Below are 21,010 nucleotides of genomic sequence, written 5' to 3' on the forward strand. Positions count from 1 at the left end.
TGCGCAAGGTCTGGAGGGCCAGCTGAGAAAGCCATAGCTGGAAGCTACTGGAAGTTTCAGGGTAGAAGAGTGACAGAACCAGAGACATTTCAAAGCAAGACATTTCTGAAAAGAATGATGAAGATGTAATTTTTACTTTTTGTTGTGGTTTTCATGAGTGTTTACTTCAAGAAATTGGGCTCTTTTAGTTATATCCACAGTGAGAAATTTCTCTAGCTAGAGGAGGAACAAGGACACAGCATTGGACGGCCTCTCCTAGATTTCACCAAAGGTCCAACCAACTCTGAGGTCGCAGCCAGCTCTGCAAACAGCAACTAGTATGAAGAGTACATGGAGAGGTGTGCCCCCAGCCCCCGAGGGCTCAGCTCCAGGCACCTGCGACCACTTCCCTTGCTGCAGGCCTCCTGCTTTCTTTGGTTTGGAGTAGAGCCCCCTCTTTAGGAACCTTCTCCCTAGCCCCCAGCTCCTCAGGGGAGGCTTCCCTCCCTTCTCCAAGGTTGTGCTGTGACCCTTGTTTAATTGTCTTGGCTGTGATGTGGGAAGGGATAGTTCTTGGGGGCAGAGGCGGGTGCTAGCCTGACCAGATATTAACAGATATTTTAAAGCTATCATAGTGGGACAGATCAATAGAATAGACATGTTCCCAAAATAATGGGAAATTAGTACACGATGAAGATGGCATTTCTAATAATGATGATTTCTTCAAAAGGACAGTATTGAGGGCTGGGCTGGAGCTCACAGAAGAGCATTTGCCCAGCATGAATGAAGCTCTGGGTTCAATTCCCAACACCACAAAAGAAAGAAAAAATAAGTTTAGAAAAAAATAAAATAAACTAGACCCTCCACTTTCACTACTTAGGTGAAAATGAATTGATGGAATAAAGATTTTGTTTGACAAATATATAAATGTTCCAGAAGAAAATATGGACGAGCCAGGTGTGTGGCATACACCTGTTATCCCAGCAGTTTTAAGAGGCTGAAGCAGGAGGATCACAAGTTCAAAGTCAGCATGGAAAACTTAGTGAGACCCTGTTTCAAAATTAAAAAAAAAAAAAAAAAAAAAAAAAGCTGGGGATGTTACTCAATGGTAGAGAGTCTCTGGGACCAAAAATAAATAAATAAATAAATAAATAAATAAATAAATAAATAAATAAATAAATAATTTTATCATCAAGCCATCAAAGCTGGAAAAGAAAGAAACTTTGTTTTGACCTGCAATTTAAAGCTCTAACAGGAAAAAAAATTAACCAGATGATATAAATTTATAATATTTTCATATGGCAGGAGAATTCCTATCACAAAAAGACAACAGAAGTGGGGCTGGGGCTGGGGCTCAGTGGTAGAGCACTTACCTAGCATGTGTGAGGCACTGGGTTCTATCCTCAGCACCACATATAAATAAATGAATAAAATAAAGGCCCATCAACATCTAAAAATATATTTTAAAAAAGACAACAAAAGGAAAATGTATTTGCAAATATATAAAAGATTTTATTCATCTCCAAAGAGATCTTTAACAAAAAACAAAAAACAACAATTCAAATAGAGCCGGGCTCAGTGGTGCATTCCTGTAAGCCCAGCAGCTCAGGAGGCTGAGGCAGGAGGATCTGGACTTCAAAGCCAACCTCAGCAAAAGCGAGATGCTAAGCAATTCAGTGAGACCCTGTCTCTAAATAAAATACAAAATAGGGCAGGGGATGTGGCTCAGTGGCTGAGTGCCCTGAGTTCATTCCCTGGTATTCCCCTTAAAAAAAAATACCAACAATTCAAATAGAGAAATGAACAAGTTATTCCCGAAAACAAGGAACACAAGTAGGGGCTGGGGATGTGGCTCAAGCGGTAGCGCGCTCGTCTGGCGTGCGTGCGGCCCAGGTTGGATCCTCAGCACCACATACCAACAAAGATGTTGTGTCCGCCGACAACTAAAATAAATAGATAATTCTCTATAAATAAATAAATAAGGCACTTATATGATTCCTTTGGAAAAAAAAAAAAAAGGAACACAAGTGGTCAATAAGTACACAGTCCGCACAGACACGCTTATGCTCCCAGATGGAGGGAGGCAGAGGAAGATCTTCACGTCTGAGACTGGCAAAGATAAAAGAGGTTGTGGGTACCACTCGGGACACGAGTGCAGTGAGGAGAGATTGCAGCCACTGCTGGTGCCGGTGGGCTGGTGCTGCATTCACACCAAGGGGTAGGACAGAGATTGGGACATTTTCAGTCCTAATGAGGAGGAGCAGGGAAGCTGCCATGTCTCAAGTCCTCCCTCTGGGGAAGAGATCAAGCTTGTTTTTAATGACCAGCCTCTGAAGTCACACACCCTGGCTACCATCCCAGTTATTGTGATTAGATGAGAGTGGGGAACCAGGAGGTGAGGATCATCAGGGCCATCTTGGACGCTGGCCACCCTGGTTTCTAATTTTGAAAGGAAAAATTTGGTACCAAATGCTGGGTTAAACATGCCATCTCATGATCCACTTGTAGATGAGGAAAGGAGGCTCACAGAAGCTTAAATATGGCGCCCAAAGTTGCTTTTCTAGAAAGTGTTAGAGCCAGAATCTGAACCCCATCCCATTTAGAGAGAACCTTTCTTTTTGTTTTCTTTTTGTGTGTGGTTTTTGTTTGTGGTGCTGAGACTTGAACCCAAGTCCTGACACTTGCTAGGCAAATGCTTTGCCACTGAGCCACATCCTGACCTTAGCTTGACCATTTCTATTCTTCCTCCCCACTGTCTCCTGCTGCCACTCTTGCTGCCTTTTAATCCCATCTCCCCTGAGCTAAAGACATGATTCAGACTGCATCATCTCCACACTCTCAGAATGAGCTCCAGCAGCTCCACAGACCTGGCCTCGCACACCCTCCTGTGCTCATCTCTGGCTCTTCCTCAGCTCACCTCGCTCTAGCAACGCTGGTCACCTTTCTGCACCCAGCTGTCAGCTAAGTCATCTGGGGTCAGAGCACAAGCAGGCTTCCCCCAGGGAGGAGCTTCCCTGGCCACCCAGTCCTCAGCTCACCTGTGTCCTTGTGTCTCCACTTCAGCCCTGGTCTCCTGACCCAGCCAGGATTTACACGTTGCATTGAGCTGTTATTTCTCGTTCGTCTCATAATTCAGAGCAGTCAGATTAATGACAATGAATGTTTTGAAAAGTCCAGGACTCTGGTATCATGGAGTCTCTCTGAATATCTGGTTGTTTCCTCATGATCAGATTCAGACTAACTATATTGGGGAAGAATGAGACCTGGAGTTGTTGCTGCCAACGTGGGTGATGCTGTTTCTGTCATGTCCCTTCAGGAGGTGGCCACATCATGTCAGGTGGCCCCACTCTGGGGCCAGCTGATTTGATTGTTTTGTTGGGAGGTGTCTGCTCAGTTACTCCATTAGGCAGGTACACTTTCCCCTCTGTCATTAACAAGTAATCCTTAATGATTGGGGATAAATGGCTTTAAAGTGTTTTGAGATGCTTGAATGGTGTCTGCTCTCATAACACTAGGGGTGTTGTTCCTATAACAGCAAGCCTCAGGGTCCCCTGACCAGGGCCCCACTTGCACTTGTGAGAGGCTGTTTGAAGGTGCCAGCTCCTTGAGAGGCTCCCCAGAGCATGTGCCATGCATCTGTTTACAGAAAGCACCCACTGTCTGCAGCTCCTGGAGGTGGCATGAGGACAGTGTCCCGCCCCCGCCCCCTTCAGCATGCAAGAGCAGCTGTCCTTGCCATGGGCTCCGCCCAGATTGGGGCCTGAAGAAGGGACACATACTGGGAGAATTAGTGGTCAAGAAACTAGGTCACCCAATTCCTTGTGGAGACCCATGCTGTGGCCACTTTAAGGAGAGGAGTTGCCCAGAGGCACAAGGATGCTGGAAACAACCAACCCAAGGTTACTCTGGGAGTGGCAGCTCATTCAGGGACAGGGTCTGGGAGGTTGCTGTGGGATGCAGCACACGCACAGCCCCACCTCATGACAGGCCGCCAAGCAGCCAGGTTCCTCCAGGAACTGCTTTCTGTGGGTTAAATGGGGCTGGGGCTGGGGCTGTTTTATCTCAGTGATGGTGAGTTTGCATTTCATGCCTAGAAAAAATCACCGATCTGCCCTCCTGAGCGGCACTAGCTCTCTTTTATTAATCAGAAAACAGGCGGGTTATCTGGGTTCAATTCCACCTTTGAACTTCAGTTGGATTTGGCTTTATATTTCAAGCCCAGATGTCCACCATGGCTGTGAAATAGTGACTCAGGCCAGGAGAAGTCAAAGGTCTATAGAAATGTGTTGGGAAGAGACAGGAAATCCTGAGCCTGAATTATCTGATTTTCAGAGTGTGGAAGGACAGTTCCTATCCTGGAAACACCCATATTTCTCAGGATGAACTGAAAAGAGTTCTGGCCACTGATTCATTCTAAAAATCATTACTGGGCACCCACATGTGTGGGTGTTGACTTAATGAAGCCTGCAGACCACCACAGCCCAGAGGATGAGAAGTAAAGATTTAATGGAGAAAACAAGAGTCAGTCGCTTGAGATTGCATTTTGATTTCAGGAATAAAAGCTTAAACCCTATTTTAAAAAGCATGGGACTTATATTGGCAGAAAAAAATCTTTAGTATGTGCAGAATGAAGTCTGCGAGCCCTTAATTTGAAATGTTGTCTTTTTTTTTTTTTTAAATGGGTGAATACTGAGCTCGAAACCTGTGGTGGTGTACTTCCAGCTCACATCTGTAGAGGGAGCGTTGTCTACTTAGAGTGTTCACAATGCAAAGCTTTCAGAGGAAGAAAGAAAAAGGCTTTTTGCAGAAAAAAAGTTGGAGGGTTAAAGGCAGTCTGTTTCAAAATTGCAAACAATCGCGGTGGCTGTCTCATTTTCTTTTCTCAGCTGGTTCTACTGTGAGTAAGTTGTAGCGTAAAGAAGTCTGTAGAAATTACCTTTCCTCTTCGGATTCAACCAGAGGAACCAGGAGGTGGGATTGTTATTATTATTTTTGGTGGTGGGGGGGGGGCGCATTTCCCCACAGAATTCCACAAGCGTATCTCTATCCCCGTTGAAACATTAGCTTTATCCGAACCTAATCTGTTGCAACAGGGGTTTGGATTTGAGAGGTGGGTGCGGCTGACCCTGACCCATTTTCTCAGTCGGGGTCTAATTCTGTTTGGGGACTAGCATGTTACGTTTCAGGCCGAATCTGAGGTGGCCCGGAAGTCCAGGTACCTCATTCCCCACCCTGCTATACCCGATCCCAACCGTCTTCTCCTGCACCCGGGGAGAAGGTCTGTTTGCCAGGAAGATCGCATCTGTGATCCGCGTGGGTCTTCCGTCTCCTGCGGTACTGAGTCTCCGCGGACAGTGCGCGCCCAGATCTGGGATGGAGCAGCATTCTTGATATAGTCCTATGACTTTACAACTGCGCACCGTAAGAAGCCGGCACAGTGTGGTTTGGTGGAGCACAATAACCCGCCGAGTGGGGTGAGGGATGGCGGAGGGAGCCGGGAGGGAACGGGCGGCGGGCGCTCTAGGTCTCCGAAATGTTTGGGTCGAACAGGTGAGTGCAGCCTGGACACTTAGGCGCCTACTGGGGGACAGGGAGGAGGGGAGCAGGGGCGGTGTAAACTAAGTGGTGGGAAAGAGACAAAGGAAGAGTGAAGAGGCGAGATGGTGCGGAATAGAGGGAGGGCGAGAGGAGGGGAGGGAAGAGGAGGGGGCGGCCGAGGGGTAGCGCGGCAAGGAGCTCGAGCTTGAACTTGATCAAGAAAAGGGGGCCTTGTGGTGGGGGGGTGGGGACCCGACAGAGAGCCGGCCACGTGCCTGGATTTTCCAGGCCAGGGTCTCACTCCGACCTCCTGGGGCCGAGCCCCCACGCCTGGCAGCCCCGCCCAAGGAGGATCCCTGTCCCCTAGGAACCGGAGAGACCCGAGGGGGGTCGTGGGCTGTCCGAAGGCCCCGGGGCACGGAGAGTTCCCGAAGGTGCCTGAGTCACTTTCTTTGGGCCAAGTCTCCCTCTCTTGGCCTGAACACAGACAGACTGCCAGGTGCCCGCCCCCGCCCCCGGGACCCAAAGGCCTCCCGGAGCTAGGGGCAGGCACAGACCCCACAGCCTGCTTTCCCCGGCCCGGCCCCCCGCATGGATCTTCCTTTAAGCTCTTCTCCCTTAAGAGCGCTCTCCCCCCACAGAGCGCACGGCGGCGAGTCCAGCGCGTCCTTATCCCCCCCACTACCTGGCCCAGTGCCCCCTCCTTCTTCCTCTTCTCCCCCACCCTCCTTTCTCCTCTCCCGTCTCCCTGGGTGCCTCCTTTCCCTCCCTCCGCCTCCCTCAGTGCCCACTCCTCCCGCCCGCCTGCCCCTCCACCTCCTCCTCCTGCTGCTCCTCCTACTCCCCCTGCGTGCGTCCTCCCTGCGCTCCCCTCCCCCCGGCCCCCGCCCCGTGCCCGGTCCCGCCTCCCCGTGCCCGGTGCCCCCCTCCCCCTTCCTCCCTCCCGCCGCCGCTGCCGCTCGCCTGGGCCCTCCCCCTGGCCACCCCCGCCCCCGGGCCGGGCAGTGACGCGCCGCGGTGGTGCCAGCCCCTCTCCCCGGGCGGCCGCGGCGGCAGCAGCAGCAGCAGCAGCAGCTGGAGCTGTGGGGCTGTCACCGCCGCTTGCCCCGCTCACTCGCGGAGCTCGACCACCCGTCTCCGCCTCGCCGCCCGCCCAGGTACGGAGTCCGGCCGGGACCCGGCGATCGGGCCGTTTCCGGGCTCCCGACCGTCGCCCCCTCCTCCCTCCGCTGCCGCCGGCCGTTGAGCTGCGGTTAGGGGGGCGGGGGGCTAGGGGGGTTCCGGGGAGGGGGACTCAGGGGGAGCTTCCTGCGCCAGGGCTGAGAAGGGGGGCGCGGGCGAGCGGCTGCGCCCTGGGCGGAGTGGGCTGGGGCGGGAGGGGGGGTGGCGGGTTAGTATGACCGAGAGTGGGGGCCGGTGAAGGCTGACTCTGGGGGCCGCCGGGTGCCCGAGAGGTGTGCTTGGCTCCAAGTGCCCGGGGCTGCCGGGCGCACCCCACTCCCGGGCTGTGCGCGCCGCCGGTCCTGGGGGGCGGTGATTGTGTGCGCCGCGCCGCGGTATTGTGCCGCGGCCACACCGTTTGCAGCGGGCTGGGCACCGCGTCCCGGAGAGAAAGACGTTCGCTGGCGGCGGGGTGGGGGCCGGGCTCGGGTTGCCGCTGCCTCCGGGAGAAGGGAAGTGGACTGTGTTTGGGGATGTGAGGACGGGAAGCTTCGAGTGGCAGGGAGGGGCTCCCCGCCGCGGTGCGGCGAGTTGAGACGCGGTTTGCAGAGTTGAACCCACTTTGGCAGGCCCTTGTCCCTCCTCAAGGGAACCGGTGCCCCTCTCAGGTGCACCATCCGTGCGGAAGTCGTAGGCATCGGCGGCTCTCGGCGCAGGGGCACACTGGGCTAGGGGCAGCCGGCCGGCTGGAGGGCGCGCGCAGGGTTAAGTTGGATTTACACCTCCGCCCGCTACTCTCTGTCCTCTACCTAGTCCTCAAGGGACGGATACTTTGGCTGGAGTGGGGCAGGGAGAAGGGAGATTTTTTTCCCCCCTTAATTCCACCGCTTGGGTTCAGAAGTGACCCTACTCTCACTCCGAGCTGCCTTTGCCCCAGTCTGGCCGTCCTACCGGTCGCCCCTACCGAGCCGCGCTTCCTGGGGGAAGTTCTCATTAAGCCTCGCTAATTAGCATTATTCCTAGAGAAAGGTTAAGGTTAGACCGTCCTTTTCGTTATGAGAACCCCCCCTCCCGCCCCAGTCCCCAGTCTGTTCTCCCTCCCTCCCTCCCTCCCTCCCCAAGAGCACAAAAGCACAAAAAGAAAGTGTGAAGAGGCTCGGATCAATGGAGAAGCCACAAACCCATTAATTCAAATGGAACATTTTTCCCCCTCTAAAACATTGATTTTTCTTTCTGTCTGCTCTGAGGGGAGATGAATAACCTCCTGATTTCACCTGAAATGGTGTTTGGACTCTGTGATTTCCTCCTCTTTCTGAGGGTTGTGGCCTGAAATAGATTCTCCCTTGAGATAAAGCTCTACTTATCTTATTGGTCCCAGAATCAGCTGGGACCCCCTCCCACCCCACCTGCCAATCCCCCACACATGCCCAAGTTGTAGGCCTAAGGAGAGGTGTTGGGGGCTCTCATTACTTTTTTGGAGAGAGCTTCTAATGATGAGACCAGGTCCTCTGTCTTGACCCCTGTAATATGCTGGCTTCGTGGCTGTGAGTTGGTCTGGGGAGAAGGCCCATTTATGGCTCAGGCCCCAGTGGGTAGTTTAACCCCCCCCCCCCAGGTAGTAAATTACCCCTTCATTGGAAAGCCATTAAGGCCTAAATGTGTCCTTGAATAATATCTAGCTCCCATCTAATCCCCGCTCAGGCTGGGCTTGTTTTGTGAGTAGGATTTTAAGGCAGCACCTCCTGCTCCCACTGCCCCGTGGCTGGGTGTCTGAACCCCATTCAGCACCTTCCTGCCAAGCCAGAGCACCCCAGGATCTTCCTCCCAGTTGAGAAGGCTGACTTTGAGGAACTTCTTTCCTGGCCTTGGCCACCCTGGGGCAATGGGGAGCTGGGCCATCTCTGAGTTGCTCAGGAACTTTTTTGTCTTGTCTGGGTCCTTTTCTTGGAAGGACAGTCCTGTAGGGGATTAGCTCAGAGTGATTCCCCGCAGCCTTCCTTTTGGCTGGAAGAATCCTGCCTGCTGCAGCTCATCTCTCCAATGTCCCTTTTAAAGAGACCCCCGTTAATGGCAGGGACTGGGGGTATCAATGAGGCCCTCATGGTGAGGAATGCTGGGAAAACAGCCAGTTGCCTTTGCTTAGGAACAAAAGCCCATTTTACCCTCCATACACCAGTGGGAAGGTGTGGGAAATGCTCCCTCCCAGCACCCCGGCGTCCATTACAGCAAGGACAACAGAGCATGCACATGTATATGTGAGCACCGTTATGACAGACACTGTGTGTGTGTGTGTGTGTGTGTGTGTGTGAGAGAGAGAGAGAGAGAGAGAGAGAGAGAGAGAGAGCGCGAGGAGAGAGAGGGAGAATACCTAAAGTGGGGTAGGTGATTGGCTGTCTCAGCCCACCCTGCTTCACATTTCCCAGAAGAGCTGTGCTTGTATGTATGGCTGGTGAGCAAAGGAGGCCTGGTAGCAGGAAGGAGTGGAATTGTGCAGGGAGTGTCCCTGGAAGGCTGGCCTCCTCCCCTGGTGGCCAGGTGGGCTTGGCATGAAGCAGCAGCCTCAGGACCCCAGGGAGCCTAGGAGCTGACTTGGGACCACCTCAGCCTCTCCTGGTGCAGACCCAACACAATAGGGATCTGAACCCTGGCTTCTCTGGATCTTGGGGATTTTCCCCTTCCATTACTAAGCCATCTGATGAACTGAAGTGGCTGAATTGGGGTCAAATGTGGTTCAGTACCTTCTTGGCATGTGGTGGTGTGCCCAGTGCTCGCCAACATGGAGATGAGGGGCCGAGTCATCCCTGGCCTGGCAAGGGCCCACAGGTGCTTGAGCATGCCGTGCCCAGCACTGGGGGAAAAACTGCACCACTTTCCGCATCTTGGTGCCTACCCACGGCGGGTAGAGCTGGTGCTGGGGCAACTGCCCAAGCCTGGTGTTCCTTCCGGCCACCAAACAAACCTGGGGGCTGTACAGAGAGGGGTCTGTTTCCTGCCTGGCTCAGAAACATCCCCTCCACATCCCTGCCCCCACCGTCCTCTGAAACACACACCCAGGACTCCTGGTCAGGGCTTAGGGCTTACAGTTGCACTAAATTCTCAGCAAATCCTCCTCCTTTTTCTTTCTCATGTAAGTGGTAGAGATAGAATTACAGCTCCAAGGAAAGGCCTGGAAAATATCGCGCCGGGCACGCCCCTGGATCCTGAGTCCTAGAGGATGCAAATGGCTCCACTTCAGAGGCACCAGGAGCCCAGTTCCAGAGAAATTGACCCCAGTTGTAAAATAATCAGGTTACTGATAGCAGCTCCCCATAGTTACAAGCCGTGGACACAGACGTGCTCCTCCATTCTGCTCTGGTCTCCCGTGTTCTCCTCCGTGGCTGGGCAGTGGTTGGTGCTGCTTGCCTACAGAGGAGGAAGGGCCTTGGAGCTGGGTGGAGAGAAGCTGAACCTGCCTGTGAATTTTGGACTGAAGATAAGAACAGGGAGGGTTTGGTCAGCTCCTCTCCCCTGCCCAGAGTCACGGCTTCCAGGTTGGGGTGTGTCCCAAAGACTGACTAGGTGCTACCTGCCTGCCCAGCCAACTTCAGGGTACTCTTTTCAGAAGAGCAGTTGGCCCTGTTGCCCTGTGACCCATGATGGCTCAGGCCCTGTGATGCCAGTTACATGATGGACTTTTATTGCCGGGTGGGTAAGGCCACAGGCTCCAGGGTGCCCTGATTTGTCTTACATCCAGGGCAGACGTAAGACAAACCAGGGGACAGCTGCCTAGCCAGTCACACAGGGTCTGGGGAGAGGGGACCCACAAGCATGGATTGTATGCACCCTTCTATTTTCTGGTGGAAGTTTTATTAAAGTTTGTTAACAGAAAGGGAAAAAAGAGTGGCTCAAATTCCCTCGAGATTCTAGAAGGGAAGAACAAGAGGTGACTGGCTTGTGGCCTCTGGGGGAGAAGGGGAGAGCCTTGGGTCTCGGCAGAGGCGTGAGGCCTCTGTGCTCTCAAGCCTGCACTGGCTGCCTCCTGCAGGTCCCACGAGACTTGGGTGATGGGTTCAGAACTGTGTGTGCTGGTAATTGCCTGTGTAATTAGCCTGCTTCTCCAGCCTCGGCTGGCTCAGGCGTGAGTGGGTGACTGGAGGTACAGTCTGCCCCTCTGAGGCTGGGGGTGGGGAGCTTCATGGCAAGGACCTGGCTACAGAGGGTCTTGAGGAGTCTGCTTTCCTAGCTCAACCCTGAAAGTGTGGATGTTGAAGGTGTTTGTGTAAGTCTGGCCAAAACTTGGGGTTTTTTCCCCCCAGAAAAGTTAGGTTTAATAGACTTGATTGCTTACTTAAAAAAATTGCTATATCAGTCAGGATGTCAAGATCTTAGAACCACGTCTCGAAAGATTGGGGTTTGGAGCCGGGCATGGTGGCATACACATGTAATTCCAGCAGTTTGGGAGGCTGAGGCAGGAGGATCACAAATTGAAAGCCAGCCTCAGCAAAAGTGAGGTGCTAATAAGCAACTCAGTGAGACCCTGTCTGTAAATAAAATACAAAATAGGGCTGGGATGTGGCTCAGTGGTCGAGTGCCCCTGAGTTTAATCCCTGGTACCTGCCCCCCAAAATTGAGGTTTGGAGGCTATGGGAAAAGACCCTGATAACTGGGCAGAAATCCCACAGCCCCTTCCCCCAGTACCTACAAGTGGGTCAGAATGTCCAGCTGGTTCCTCTCCCAAGATGACAAGGTCTGAAGGGAAGGAGCCCCACCTTGGTCATCTGGGTCCCCAACACCAGCACATAGTAGCTGTTCAGTAATGTGCATCGACTCATGGAAGAGTGAGCGTGTGTTTCCAGCATGCACGCGTGTCTAAGTATAGATGTGGCCTCCTTGCCCTTGAGTTCCCTTTTGGTCTCATCTCAGGCACTTTGTTGTTATGGAATCTGGTTCTTTTGATCGAAGGAAGCGTGGTGCGGTGGCCTGTGATGTAGGCTTTCGCTCTCAGTGCAGACTTCCAGCATCCAGACCCCAGCTCTACCCCTGGGCTCTGTGCCTGTGTGCATTTGGGCAGGCCCCCTGAGCAATGACCGGATCAGGAGATAGGCCTGCCTCAGGTGCTGGCTTCAGAGGACCCTTGGGAAGGAATCTCCTAGAACCCTTGCCTGATCCATGCGTGTGGGCATTGGATGCCCTTCATTATCAGGTGTTTTCGATGCCAATGTAAAACAGCCCACCTCTTCCCAGTGAGACCTGTTAGGGCAGGGTGGGATGGAGTCCATTTAGTGGCTAGGTCAGCAGTCTGAGCCAGAGAATCCCCAGGCTGGGGGAGGGCAAGCACTGGCAGCTGTAGGAAGGGGGAGCATGTGGCTGCTGTCCCACCAGCCAGGGCCCAGGTTTTCATATGGCCCCTGTTCAAGACCTGTGTGCAGTGGGACCAGAGTCCTTAATTCTCAAATTAATGCAGCTTCCTCATTAAACACCAGTGTCGTGCCAGGCAATTCAGTTGATTCAACAAGTCTTGCTGGCCTTGTCGGGAACTCAGAGCACATGTAGGCTGGTCCCCACTCGTGGAAGAACCTAGGGTTTTCTGGGGAAAGACAAGGCAGAGACCCATAACACAGTGACACTGTACAGCTGGGCTCGAGGTACAGCCAGGCAAGGTGTTCCAGAAGACTAATGATGGACCCTGCATTGGAGTTGGTGGAGGGCGCGTGTGTGGAATGGGACGGGCCCTCTACAGGAGGGGGGCAGTTTGGGCAGAGGTTTGGAGACCGGAAGGAGGATGTGTCTGAGCCTTTGCAAGGCACACACTTGGCTCTGCCACTTGTTAGTCTGTGGCCTTGGGCAAGTGAGAGCCTTGAGGAGTCTCTGTTTCCTCATCTGTAGGATGAGAACTGTGCCCACCTAGTGAGACTGTAGGAGTGTGGGATGAGCCAAGCAAGGGGAGCGCTGGGTGCCTGAAGAGCTTGGGCTTCTGTTGACGTGGACGTGGCCAAGTGAGGCCTGAGCGTGGGTGATTTCGGTGCTGCTCCTGGAGGTCCTGAGCCCCTCTCTGCTTAGTAGAATGTTCCGCAAGCCTCTGAGCTACAGATGATAGGGACAGCCCACCCAGGGTTTTGTGCACTGTCGTAGAGGACACTCCTGTGTGGCTCTGCGACCCCTGTGTGCTCACCCAAATCCAACCACAACAGCCTTGCCATTGCTCTTGGGGATCCAACAGCACAGCTCATGCCTGTAATGGTGTCTGTGGGTCTTCCTGGCTTCCTGCAGCCTCTGCTCAGTGTGCCCTGAACAGGCTCTCTCTGGACCATGCTGGCAGGCGTGGCCCTGCAGGTCGCTCTCCCTTCTTCCTCGGCTTTGTTGTGATTTGTAGCCCTCATTACAACCGCTTTAGGTATTTTTCTGCTCATTGTGCGTCTCTTGCACTGGATGGGGGGGTGTCAGGAAGGTCAGACTTTGTTCCACAGCTGGATTCCCAGCACCTAGTCCAGTGCTTGGCTATAGCTGATATTCAGGAAATACTTGTTGATGAATGGATGGCGACTTTGAATAGGTGCTTCCAAATGTTCATAGGATACCAGTCTTTTAATTCATGCCTGTGCCACTGATGTCCCGGAGTCTTCCTACCTCTGCACAGAGCAGAGGCCCAAGGGAGAATGCCTGCGCCTGACTCCCAGAGGCCACCCAGCTCCAGCAGGGCCCATGGAGCGGCTTACCCAGTGCACTCTCTCTGTACTTCCAAAGGACACCCACCACCACCACCTGTCAGCCCCCATGCTAAAGTAGGGAAGAGTTCTGTGCTTTTGTACTCTTTGTGCAGAGAGAACCTTTGTATGCGCATATGCACTCCTGTGTAAGTGAACAAGTTTTGGGGGGCTGCAGACCTGTGCTTGAAGAGCAGGCAGCCACGGGAGGGAGCTGGACACCGAGTTCGTGGGGGGAGCGCGTGGGGGCGACATTGGGCCCCACAGTACCGGTCCCAGCCCCTGTCCTCTGGACTCAGCCCAGAGGGTCCACACTGGCTGCACAGAAGCTGCGAATTCCAGGAAACTCCCTGCCAGCCCTGTGTGGTGGGGGAGGAGTGGAGGCCATTCTCTAGCAGATGTGTCTGCCCCAGGGACAGCAGCGAAGAAAGTTCAAACCAAAGTGTTTGCTCACATAAAAGAGCCGTCTGTGCCGGGGCCCTGTCTGTGAGGGGCCCTGGTGGGGAGGCTTGGGGGTGCTCCACCAGAGGTTCTTACTGGGCCCACAGAGGCCATTGTATCTTGCTGGGGTGCGGGGGAAAGGGAGGCAAGGCCAGAACTCTGGGTGTGGAGCTGCTGGGTCATCTTTCCTGTGCTTTACAGCCGGCTCCCAAACACAGTTGCTTACTGCTCCTGAAAGAGGCTGGGCCAGAAGGAGGTGGGGTCCCTTCCTGCTGGAGGGCTGGATTGAGAGGGCCCCGCCCCGGGGGTTCCCGGATGACTGGCCAAGGGCTCACACTGAAGCCAGCAGCTAGGGGAGAGGAGGCAGGCGTGGTCCTCTCCAGCAGGCCATCCGGCTGTTTGGAAGGCCCTGGCGGCCCCCCAGGCCCTTGAGCTGAACCCCCTTTGCTGTCTGGTCGGAACCCTGGCCCGTTCCACCCCCTTCCTTCTCCACACTTCTGGGACTGGCCTTTTCAGCTTTGGAAGCCACCCAAGAGCATATCTTTGAAGCACAGCAAAGGTTAGGAAGGAGGAAGACAGAAATGTCCTCTGGGTTGGGGGAGTGGGAGAAAGGAATCCCATGCATGCTCCAGGGGAGTCGGAGGCAGCCCTGGTGGAGGCAGCCGCTTGGCCTCCCTAGTGCCATTGCTGCCCGCTGGCCCTGTGCGGAGTGAACCCTCTTTCCCGGGCTGCAGGCGGACAGCAGTAGCCCTTGTTTACAGCCTCATCTCAACCTGGCTCACAGGGTAAGAGCTGGGCCCTGCCGCCCACCCCACAGGATGCAGGCCTCTTAATTGTCTTCAATTACAGACAGCGGGGGGCCTCAGCCCTGGCCTTCAACAGGAACCAGAGCCCAGGCCACTTCCAAGGGGCAGGGGGAGCACCACCCGGCCCTCACTACAAGGTTTGGGGGCTCCCTGTGCCCTCTAGGGCACTTCCCAATGCCCACAGGCCTCCGAGTCCACTCAAAGGCTGCCTCAGGCCCCACGAGAGCCCATCCCTGTTGAATGCCCGCATTCTTTGTCTCTGCTCAGGATGAGACTTCTGTGAGCAGTGAAGATTTTGATATGAATGACTCCACATGGATGTCAGCTGACCCACACCTGGCCTCCAGCCTGAGTCCCAGCCAGGACGAGAGGATGCGAAGCCCGCAGAACCTCCATGGCCAAGAGGACGGTGAGTGCCCCTCGCGGCCAGTGGGGGAGGGGCTGGATTGTCCTGTGAGCAGCTTGGACAGACTGGGTGGTAGAATCTGGGCTGAGGCCTCTGGAGGTGGTACCATCATCAGAGTTTCCAACATCTCCAGGACCTCTATGCCCCCAGCCCCAAGTGACAGAGCAAGTCCCTCCTCCCAAAGATGAATGGGTGGAGCACACAAGGACTGTCCCCCAAAGGGCACCATGCGTGTTTGTGTGCTCAGATGTTCCTAGGCTCAAGGGACATGGATTTCAAAGTTGTCATGATTCGAGTCTGACCCAGAGTAGGCCAGCTTTCCAGCAATGGAAACAAGAGCTGTGTTACTGTGGCTCAGAGAGGAAAGGCAAGAGGACAGGTCACCCGGTGAGTGACCATATGTACAGTGTTCCCATATCCTCCTTGACCTCAGTGGCCATCCAAGGCCCCCCAGTCTGCCTCCTCTGGCCTCCCTTGGAATAGAGACTTTCTTCCTGAGGGTTGGAGAGTTAGGGTCAGAGGTCAGATCCCAGAGGTCCACTCCAAGCCCCCATATGGAGCCCCAGAGGCTTGGTCTCTAAGGCCATGGCATCTGCCTCCCTTTGAAAGGGTTGTAGGCATGGGTGGCCCCTCTGCCCTGGTGGCTCTGACTTCCAGGGAGGAGGTGGGGTGGGGTGGGGGGATGAGTTAGAGCTGGCCTCAGAGAACTGGGGTGTAGGAGCCAGCAATTAGGTGGGGTTGAAGGTCGGGCCTGGATGTGGGAGGGAGGCACAGGGTTAAAAAGGGGTGTAATGTTAACTCTGCAGAACGGGTTAGCTTGAAAGAGTAAATAAGGGGTAGAGCCACAGTTTGGGTCAAAGTTCGTCTCCATGGCGGAACCACACGCCTGCTTCCCGCCACCCCTCCCAGCCTGAGTCTGGCTTTGTCTGGGAGGAGACCCAGCCTGCAGGTGGCCTGTGGTGTCTGGGCCAGGGGCTGGGGAGCGCAGAGGGTGGCTGTGCAAAGAGTAGGGTGCGAGGCTGCTGGGAAAGAAAGGGCTTTTGTGCCTTGATGCCTCGTGAGGTCAGCCAGACCTCCTCGTGCTGGGACCCTCCCGGCCACTGCCGCTTTCCAGCGTTCCCATGGGGGTGGGGACCAGGGTTGGGGCGCCACAGGCTGCCTGGGGCTCTGGGACTAGGATGTGCCCAGCAGCTGACCTCCTGCCTCAGCTGAGCTGATCGAGGGCCACACCCAAGACACACCAAGGGACTTGCCAGCAGTGCTCAGCCAAGGGCCATCGGTTACACCCTCCCAAGAAGGAGCCCAGAACATTTTTCAGAAGCCCAGAGTAGGAACCCAGGGATGTGGCTCGGTAGTAGAGTGCTTGCCTAGCATGTGCAGGACCCTGGATCCTGGCCCCAGCACTGCCACACCCCCCCACACACACACATATGCACACCCCACAGCCCAGGAATAGGGCTGTGTTCCCCCCTCACTCCCAACAGAGTTTTGTGCTATTGTTCTCTACACCCTTTGGGAGTGTAGTCACTGATGGAAACACTTCCCCAGCGACATGGTGACATGTGGTGATCTGGGGTCTCAGGACCAGGCACCAGAAGGAGGAGTTTCTGTGGGGGGCCTTGCAGTGCTCTCAGCAGCTGCCGCCTGCTGCCTAGATGTCAACTGAGGGCGCAGAGAGGCTGTTTCATTTGTCCTGTAGCTGCCCTCAGGAGCCTAGTGCAGGCCCATGCTGGTGGTAGCCCTCCTGGCCAGGATAAGGGGACGAGGCAAGCTGACTTGCTGACAGAACAAGGGTGTGTGTCAGGGACTGCCAGAGACAGAGACGGGAGGGTGATGTTGACCAGGATTCATCTAATCGGCAGCTGTATCTGGAGACTGTGGGCTGATGTGCTGGCCAGAGCCAGCCTAGACCTGGTGCAGGGCATCGCAGGCCATGAGGAGGCTTAGCCGGCTGGTTTCTCTGTTGCCCTTTCTAATCTTTGGGCCTGTTGGTGACCACTGTGTCTGCCCAAAGGGTTCCCAAAAGGGTTTGGCTGGGCATACCCTCAGCCTGGACTCCTGGTCCAGCCTTCCAGCTGCTCTCTGTGTAGAAATGAGCTGAAATCTGGCCCCATGAATGAGTGCAAAGGAGACCTTCGGGAGCTTCAGGGTATTCTCATGTCCCCTCTTGTTACTGAAGGACTAGGGACTAGGACAGACCAAGCAGGTGACTGTGGTGGGCCCTGATCGCTGCACCCAGCCTTAGCTCTGCTCTTCATCCTGTAAGCTCCCCGAGAGCCTCAGGTCCCCTGGTGGGATTGGCAAGTGGCCTGGGGCCCTCAGTCCCCCAGGGATGCAGCACTTTGGAAAGATGGCTGTCTGATTGCAAGGTATGCACTGTGGCAGTCTGGCTTTTTACTCTGGTGAGTCCAGCTGCCACCAAGCGGGTTACGCCAAGTCTTTGCTGCCCAGATGAGCGAACGAGCAGGCCTGTCAGGTGGGTGCAGGTCACTCCTCAGTGGGGAAAGTGGCATCCTTTTCCTTTCAGTCCTGGGGACTGACTGCAGGCATCCGCCGCTGAGCCACACCCCAGCCTTGCTACATTTTGTTTTGAGACAGGGTCTCCCTAAGTTGCCTAGGCTGATCTTAAACTTGTGCTCCTCCTGCCTCGGCTGGATCACAGGTGTGTGACTGGGTCATAGACTGGGTTCTTTAAGAGGACAGTTCCCCAGTCCGAGCTCCCCACTCTTCCTTTCACCAGAAGGAGCAAGACGCCCATGGCCACGCGGATGAGCTGTTGCTGCATCCCACCCCTGTTGGCCAGTGATGCCACCGAGTGACTTTGAGAAGCGGGTGGTCTGCACTGCCCAATCTGGTGGTGGGCGGGGCCTTGTTCCTTTTCTTCCTCTGTTTTCTTTACTCTTCCTCCTCCTCCTCCTTCTTCTTCTTCCTCTTTTTAAAAATCTTAGCATAGGCAGAGGAAGGCTGGGCCTTGACAGGGTCTGTTGACAGCCTGAGAGTGGACAGAGTGTGCGGCTCTGGCTCCGGGCAGCAGTCGTGTGGGTGCTGCCCATGTGGTGGCTCCTGCTTGTCCTCAACCCTGCCACTGCTTGTGAACCTTCTCTGCACAGACCTCCTGGTGGCATTTCCCACAGCTGCCACTGAGTTCCCATTCCTGGGTCCCTGGGGCAGGTGGTGGCAGTAGTCCCGCACTCCCACAATGCTCCCTGGGTGGGGCTCTGGCTGCCTGTGTGAGAAGCTCTCTGGACCCGCCTTGCAGGCGAGGAGACAGCACATAGGGAGATCTGCCCGGCCAGGGCCACCAGGGAAGCCCTAGGGCTGTCCCCTCTCCACCAGGGTCCCTGCCCACTTGGCACCCCCTCCTGGCCCAGGGCAGCACAGTTGACTCCTGCCACTGCTTCCTGCCACACATGGACGAGGCCTCTGCAGACCCCCACTTGCCTTGGCTGCGGCTCTGGGATGCCTCTGTGCACATGGGCAGTGCTCAGAGAGACCCCAGCCCGGCTGCCTTTGGGTGTGGACAGAGGGTGCCTGAGTGAAGCCAGCTGCTAGGACGCCAGAGATGCATCCTGGCCTTGCCTTGGGGCTGAGTGCAGTCAGTTGTGGTGGTCGGCCCTGCTGGGGAGTTATCTGTTTGGCGCCTGTGTCCTCCCCTCAGTGCCAGCACCCTGAGTGCCACGACCTGGGCAACCCACAGCCAGGCACAGAGGAGCTGGGGAAACGGCTGCCGTGGCTGAGCGGCCGGAGCGTGGGGGTCGTAGGCACAGGTGGGCCAGGTTCAGGTCAGGCGAGTGTCCTCACCGGCAGGGCCTCCTCGAGTCTCCCTGATGGGCTTTACCAGGCCTCCCTCTGCCCCTTCCTGATGGAAACTGTGGCGCCTGGACTCTAGGGGGGGGGCATTGAGGTGGGGAGTGGACGTTACTCACCCCCTGGGCAGACAGGAAGCAGCGCCAGGGACAGTGCAGGGTGCTGCTCACCAGGGGCCTGCCTCCACCTCCCACAGGATAGGAAGTGGGGTTGCTGCCACAGAGCCATGTGGAGCCCGGAGAGCCCCAGGCCTCTGGTCTGTGCCTGTCACATGAGGCCACTCTTCCAGCCTGGGCCGCAGGGACCCCTAGGACACTGGAGTGTCCCCTCCATCAGGTCAGGATGCAGAGCCAGTGAGCTCCTGCCTGCTGACCAGAAGGTCTGGGTTCCCTGCCTGATGCTCCTGGCCCTGGTGCCTGGTACTGTGTCAGTCTGAGGCTGCGCAGAGGCAGTGAGGGTGCTGGTCTTTGAGGGCCCTTCCTGGGTTCAGCCACGGGGAAACTGAGCGCCATGCTCTGCTGGGTGCTGAGCCCTGTCCTGCCGCCCACCGGGCACCTCCCTTCAGGAGTCTGGTTTGGTGGAAGAGGGAGCACCCGGAGGGTGGGCCCCACCAGACTGACTGCTTTCTTGTCATTTTAGATGTGCATCTTGTTCTTGGTCTTTTTTCCCAAGGGTCACATTCATTGTAGAAAATTTAGAAAAAAATAAAGGAGCAAAAAAAGAAAAAATTAAAAATACCAATGTTCAGGGGGCACATTTTTCTCAGACTTTTCTGTGCACACGATCAAAGCTTTGTTTCCTTTTAAGAAGATGGGAAGTGCTGTAGCCACCCTTTCCCTGTCCCTGTCACCGAGGTAGATCTGCCAAAGTCTTAAGGGTTGTCCTGTCTGCCCAGCAACTGGAGGCCGCCTGGCTCTAGCCCATCATGTGCCCAGCGCCGGCCCTGTGAGCACAAAACTGTGACTGTTCCTGTCCCACAGAGGAGGAGAAGTCACAGGGGGAAGTAACTTCCCGACCAGAGGGAAGCAGGTCACTCTGGAGCCCGTGTTTTGGCTGCCCCCGTGGAAAGGCACCCAAGTCCCAGTTTTCTACAAGCAGAGCTATAGGAAACGTCCTGCTCAGCCCAGTGGCTGACCTGGGCTCCGTCCGCAGCCTGACCACAGGTGCTCAGCCAGTGGCTGATGCTGACGGGAGACCCAGAAAGGCCCTTAGAGGGGGCAGCACATGGGCAGAGGGCCTTGGGCAGTGGCATGTCCGTAGGAGGTCAGGAGGGAAGAGGATGCTGGGTACCAGGCCTGGGGGTCTGGAGCCACGTGTCTCCATATGTTTCCTATGACCCAGGAAGGCCACCGAAGGCCACAGCCAGGTGGGAGGATGGAAGGGATGGATGGAAGGGATGGATGCTGAGGGCCTGAGGTCTTGGTAGTTGTGGCTTCGTATAGGAGGTCTGAACACGTCCTGACCTGCTCCCAGGCAAGTTGCTCACCCTCTCTGAGCCTCACTTTGTCTGACATGACTTGGGTGGTTGTGGCATTAATCCTGGTGTGGCGTCGGAAGACCAAGGCTTCCTTGGGTGGTGAGAGAAATGCTGGCTGGTCAGCTGGGCAGTCCCCTCGGGGCAGGTTGGGCCCCACCCACCTTGGGTGCCACCTTTCCTTTTCTCGCTGGCTTAGGCCCCTCTCCCTGGTCCCTGCAGGGAGGTGCAGGAAAAGCATGCCCCCGTAGGACAGAGAGGCCTCCATCTCTCCCAGCTTCTCTGACCCTTCACAAGACCCACTGTCCAGTCTCGCCTCCTCAGCCCCCTTGGCCACACAGAGCCCAGGTCAGAGCCTCCTAGCTTCTGCCCTCAGTCCCCAGAGCCCTGCTTCTTTGGAAGGAGAGCCAGGCTGAGAGGGTTCTTGGTGACTGCCACACCTGGGCACTCACTACTTGCCCTCACATCCCCTGAGTTCCTGTCCCCCACCGCTACATGTCCAGGACCTGTCCAGGCACCCTGGGTCCCTGAAGACCCTGCTTCTTGTTCTGGCAGACTTCACCTACCCTGCGCTTCCTGGCTGCTAGGCAGGCACCTGCGAGGTCACTCTGCTGTCCCAGGAGACGCAGCCAGGCAGTAGCCCACCTGTGTGTGCTGGCTGCTGTGTGGGCCCTCAGGATGCCCCCTGGAACCTGCCCAGCCAGGGGCAGAAGCC

At 55.6% G+C, this 21,010-nt stretch overlaps 1 protein-coding gene across 4 annotated transcripts in view; it reads left to right on the plus strand.

The window, feature by feature from the left end:
• The window catches only part of NOL4L (nucleolar protein 4 like), a gene marked incomplete at its 5' end in the record, with an annotated part of 112,312 nt that overhangs the window by 72,643 nt on the left and 18,659 nt on the right, over positions 1 to 21,010 (plus strand). Inside the window, 2 exons of one of the 4 annotated variants that reach the window (XM_081289174.1) lie at positions 6,476 to 6,674; positions 14,876 to 15,017. In XM_081289174.1, the coding sequence (XP_081145300.1) occupies positions 14,909 to 15,017 (109 nt within the window). Of the gene's footprint in view, positions 1 to 6,475; positions 6,675 to 13,927; positions 14,362 to 14,419; positions 14,588 to 14,875; positions 15,018 to 21,010 lie in introns of those variants that run through there. The other 3 variants (XM_081289175.1, XM_081289176.1, XM_081289173.1) reach the window with 3 other exon arrangements.

The sequence above is a fragment of the Spermophilus citellus genome (assembly GCF_964194105.1).
Source record: "Spermophilus citellus genome assembly, chromosome: 4".
In the NCBI taxonomy this organism is placed as follows: Eukaryota; Metazoa; Chordata; class Mammalia; order Rodentia; family Sciuridae; genus Spermophilus; species Spermophilus citellus.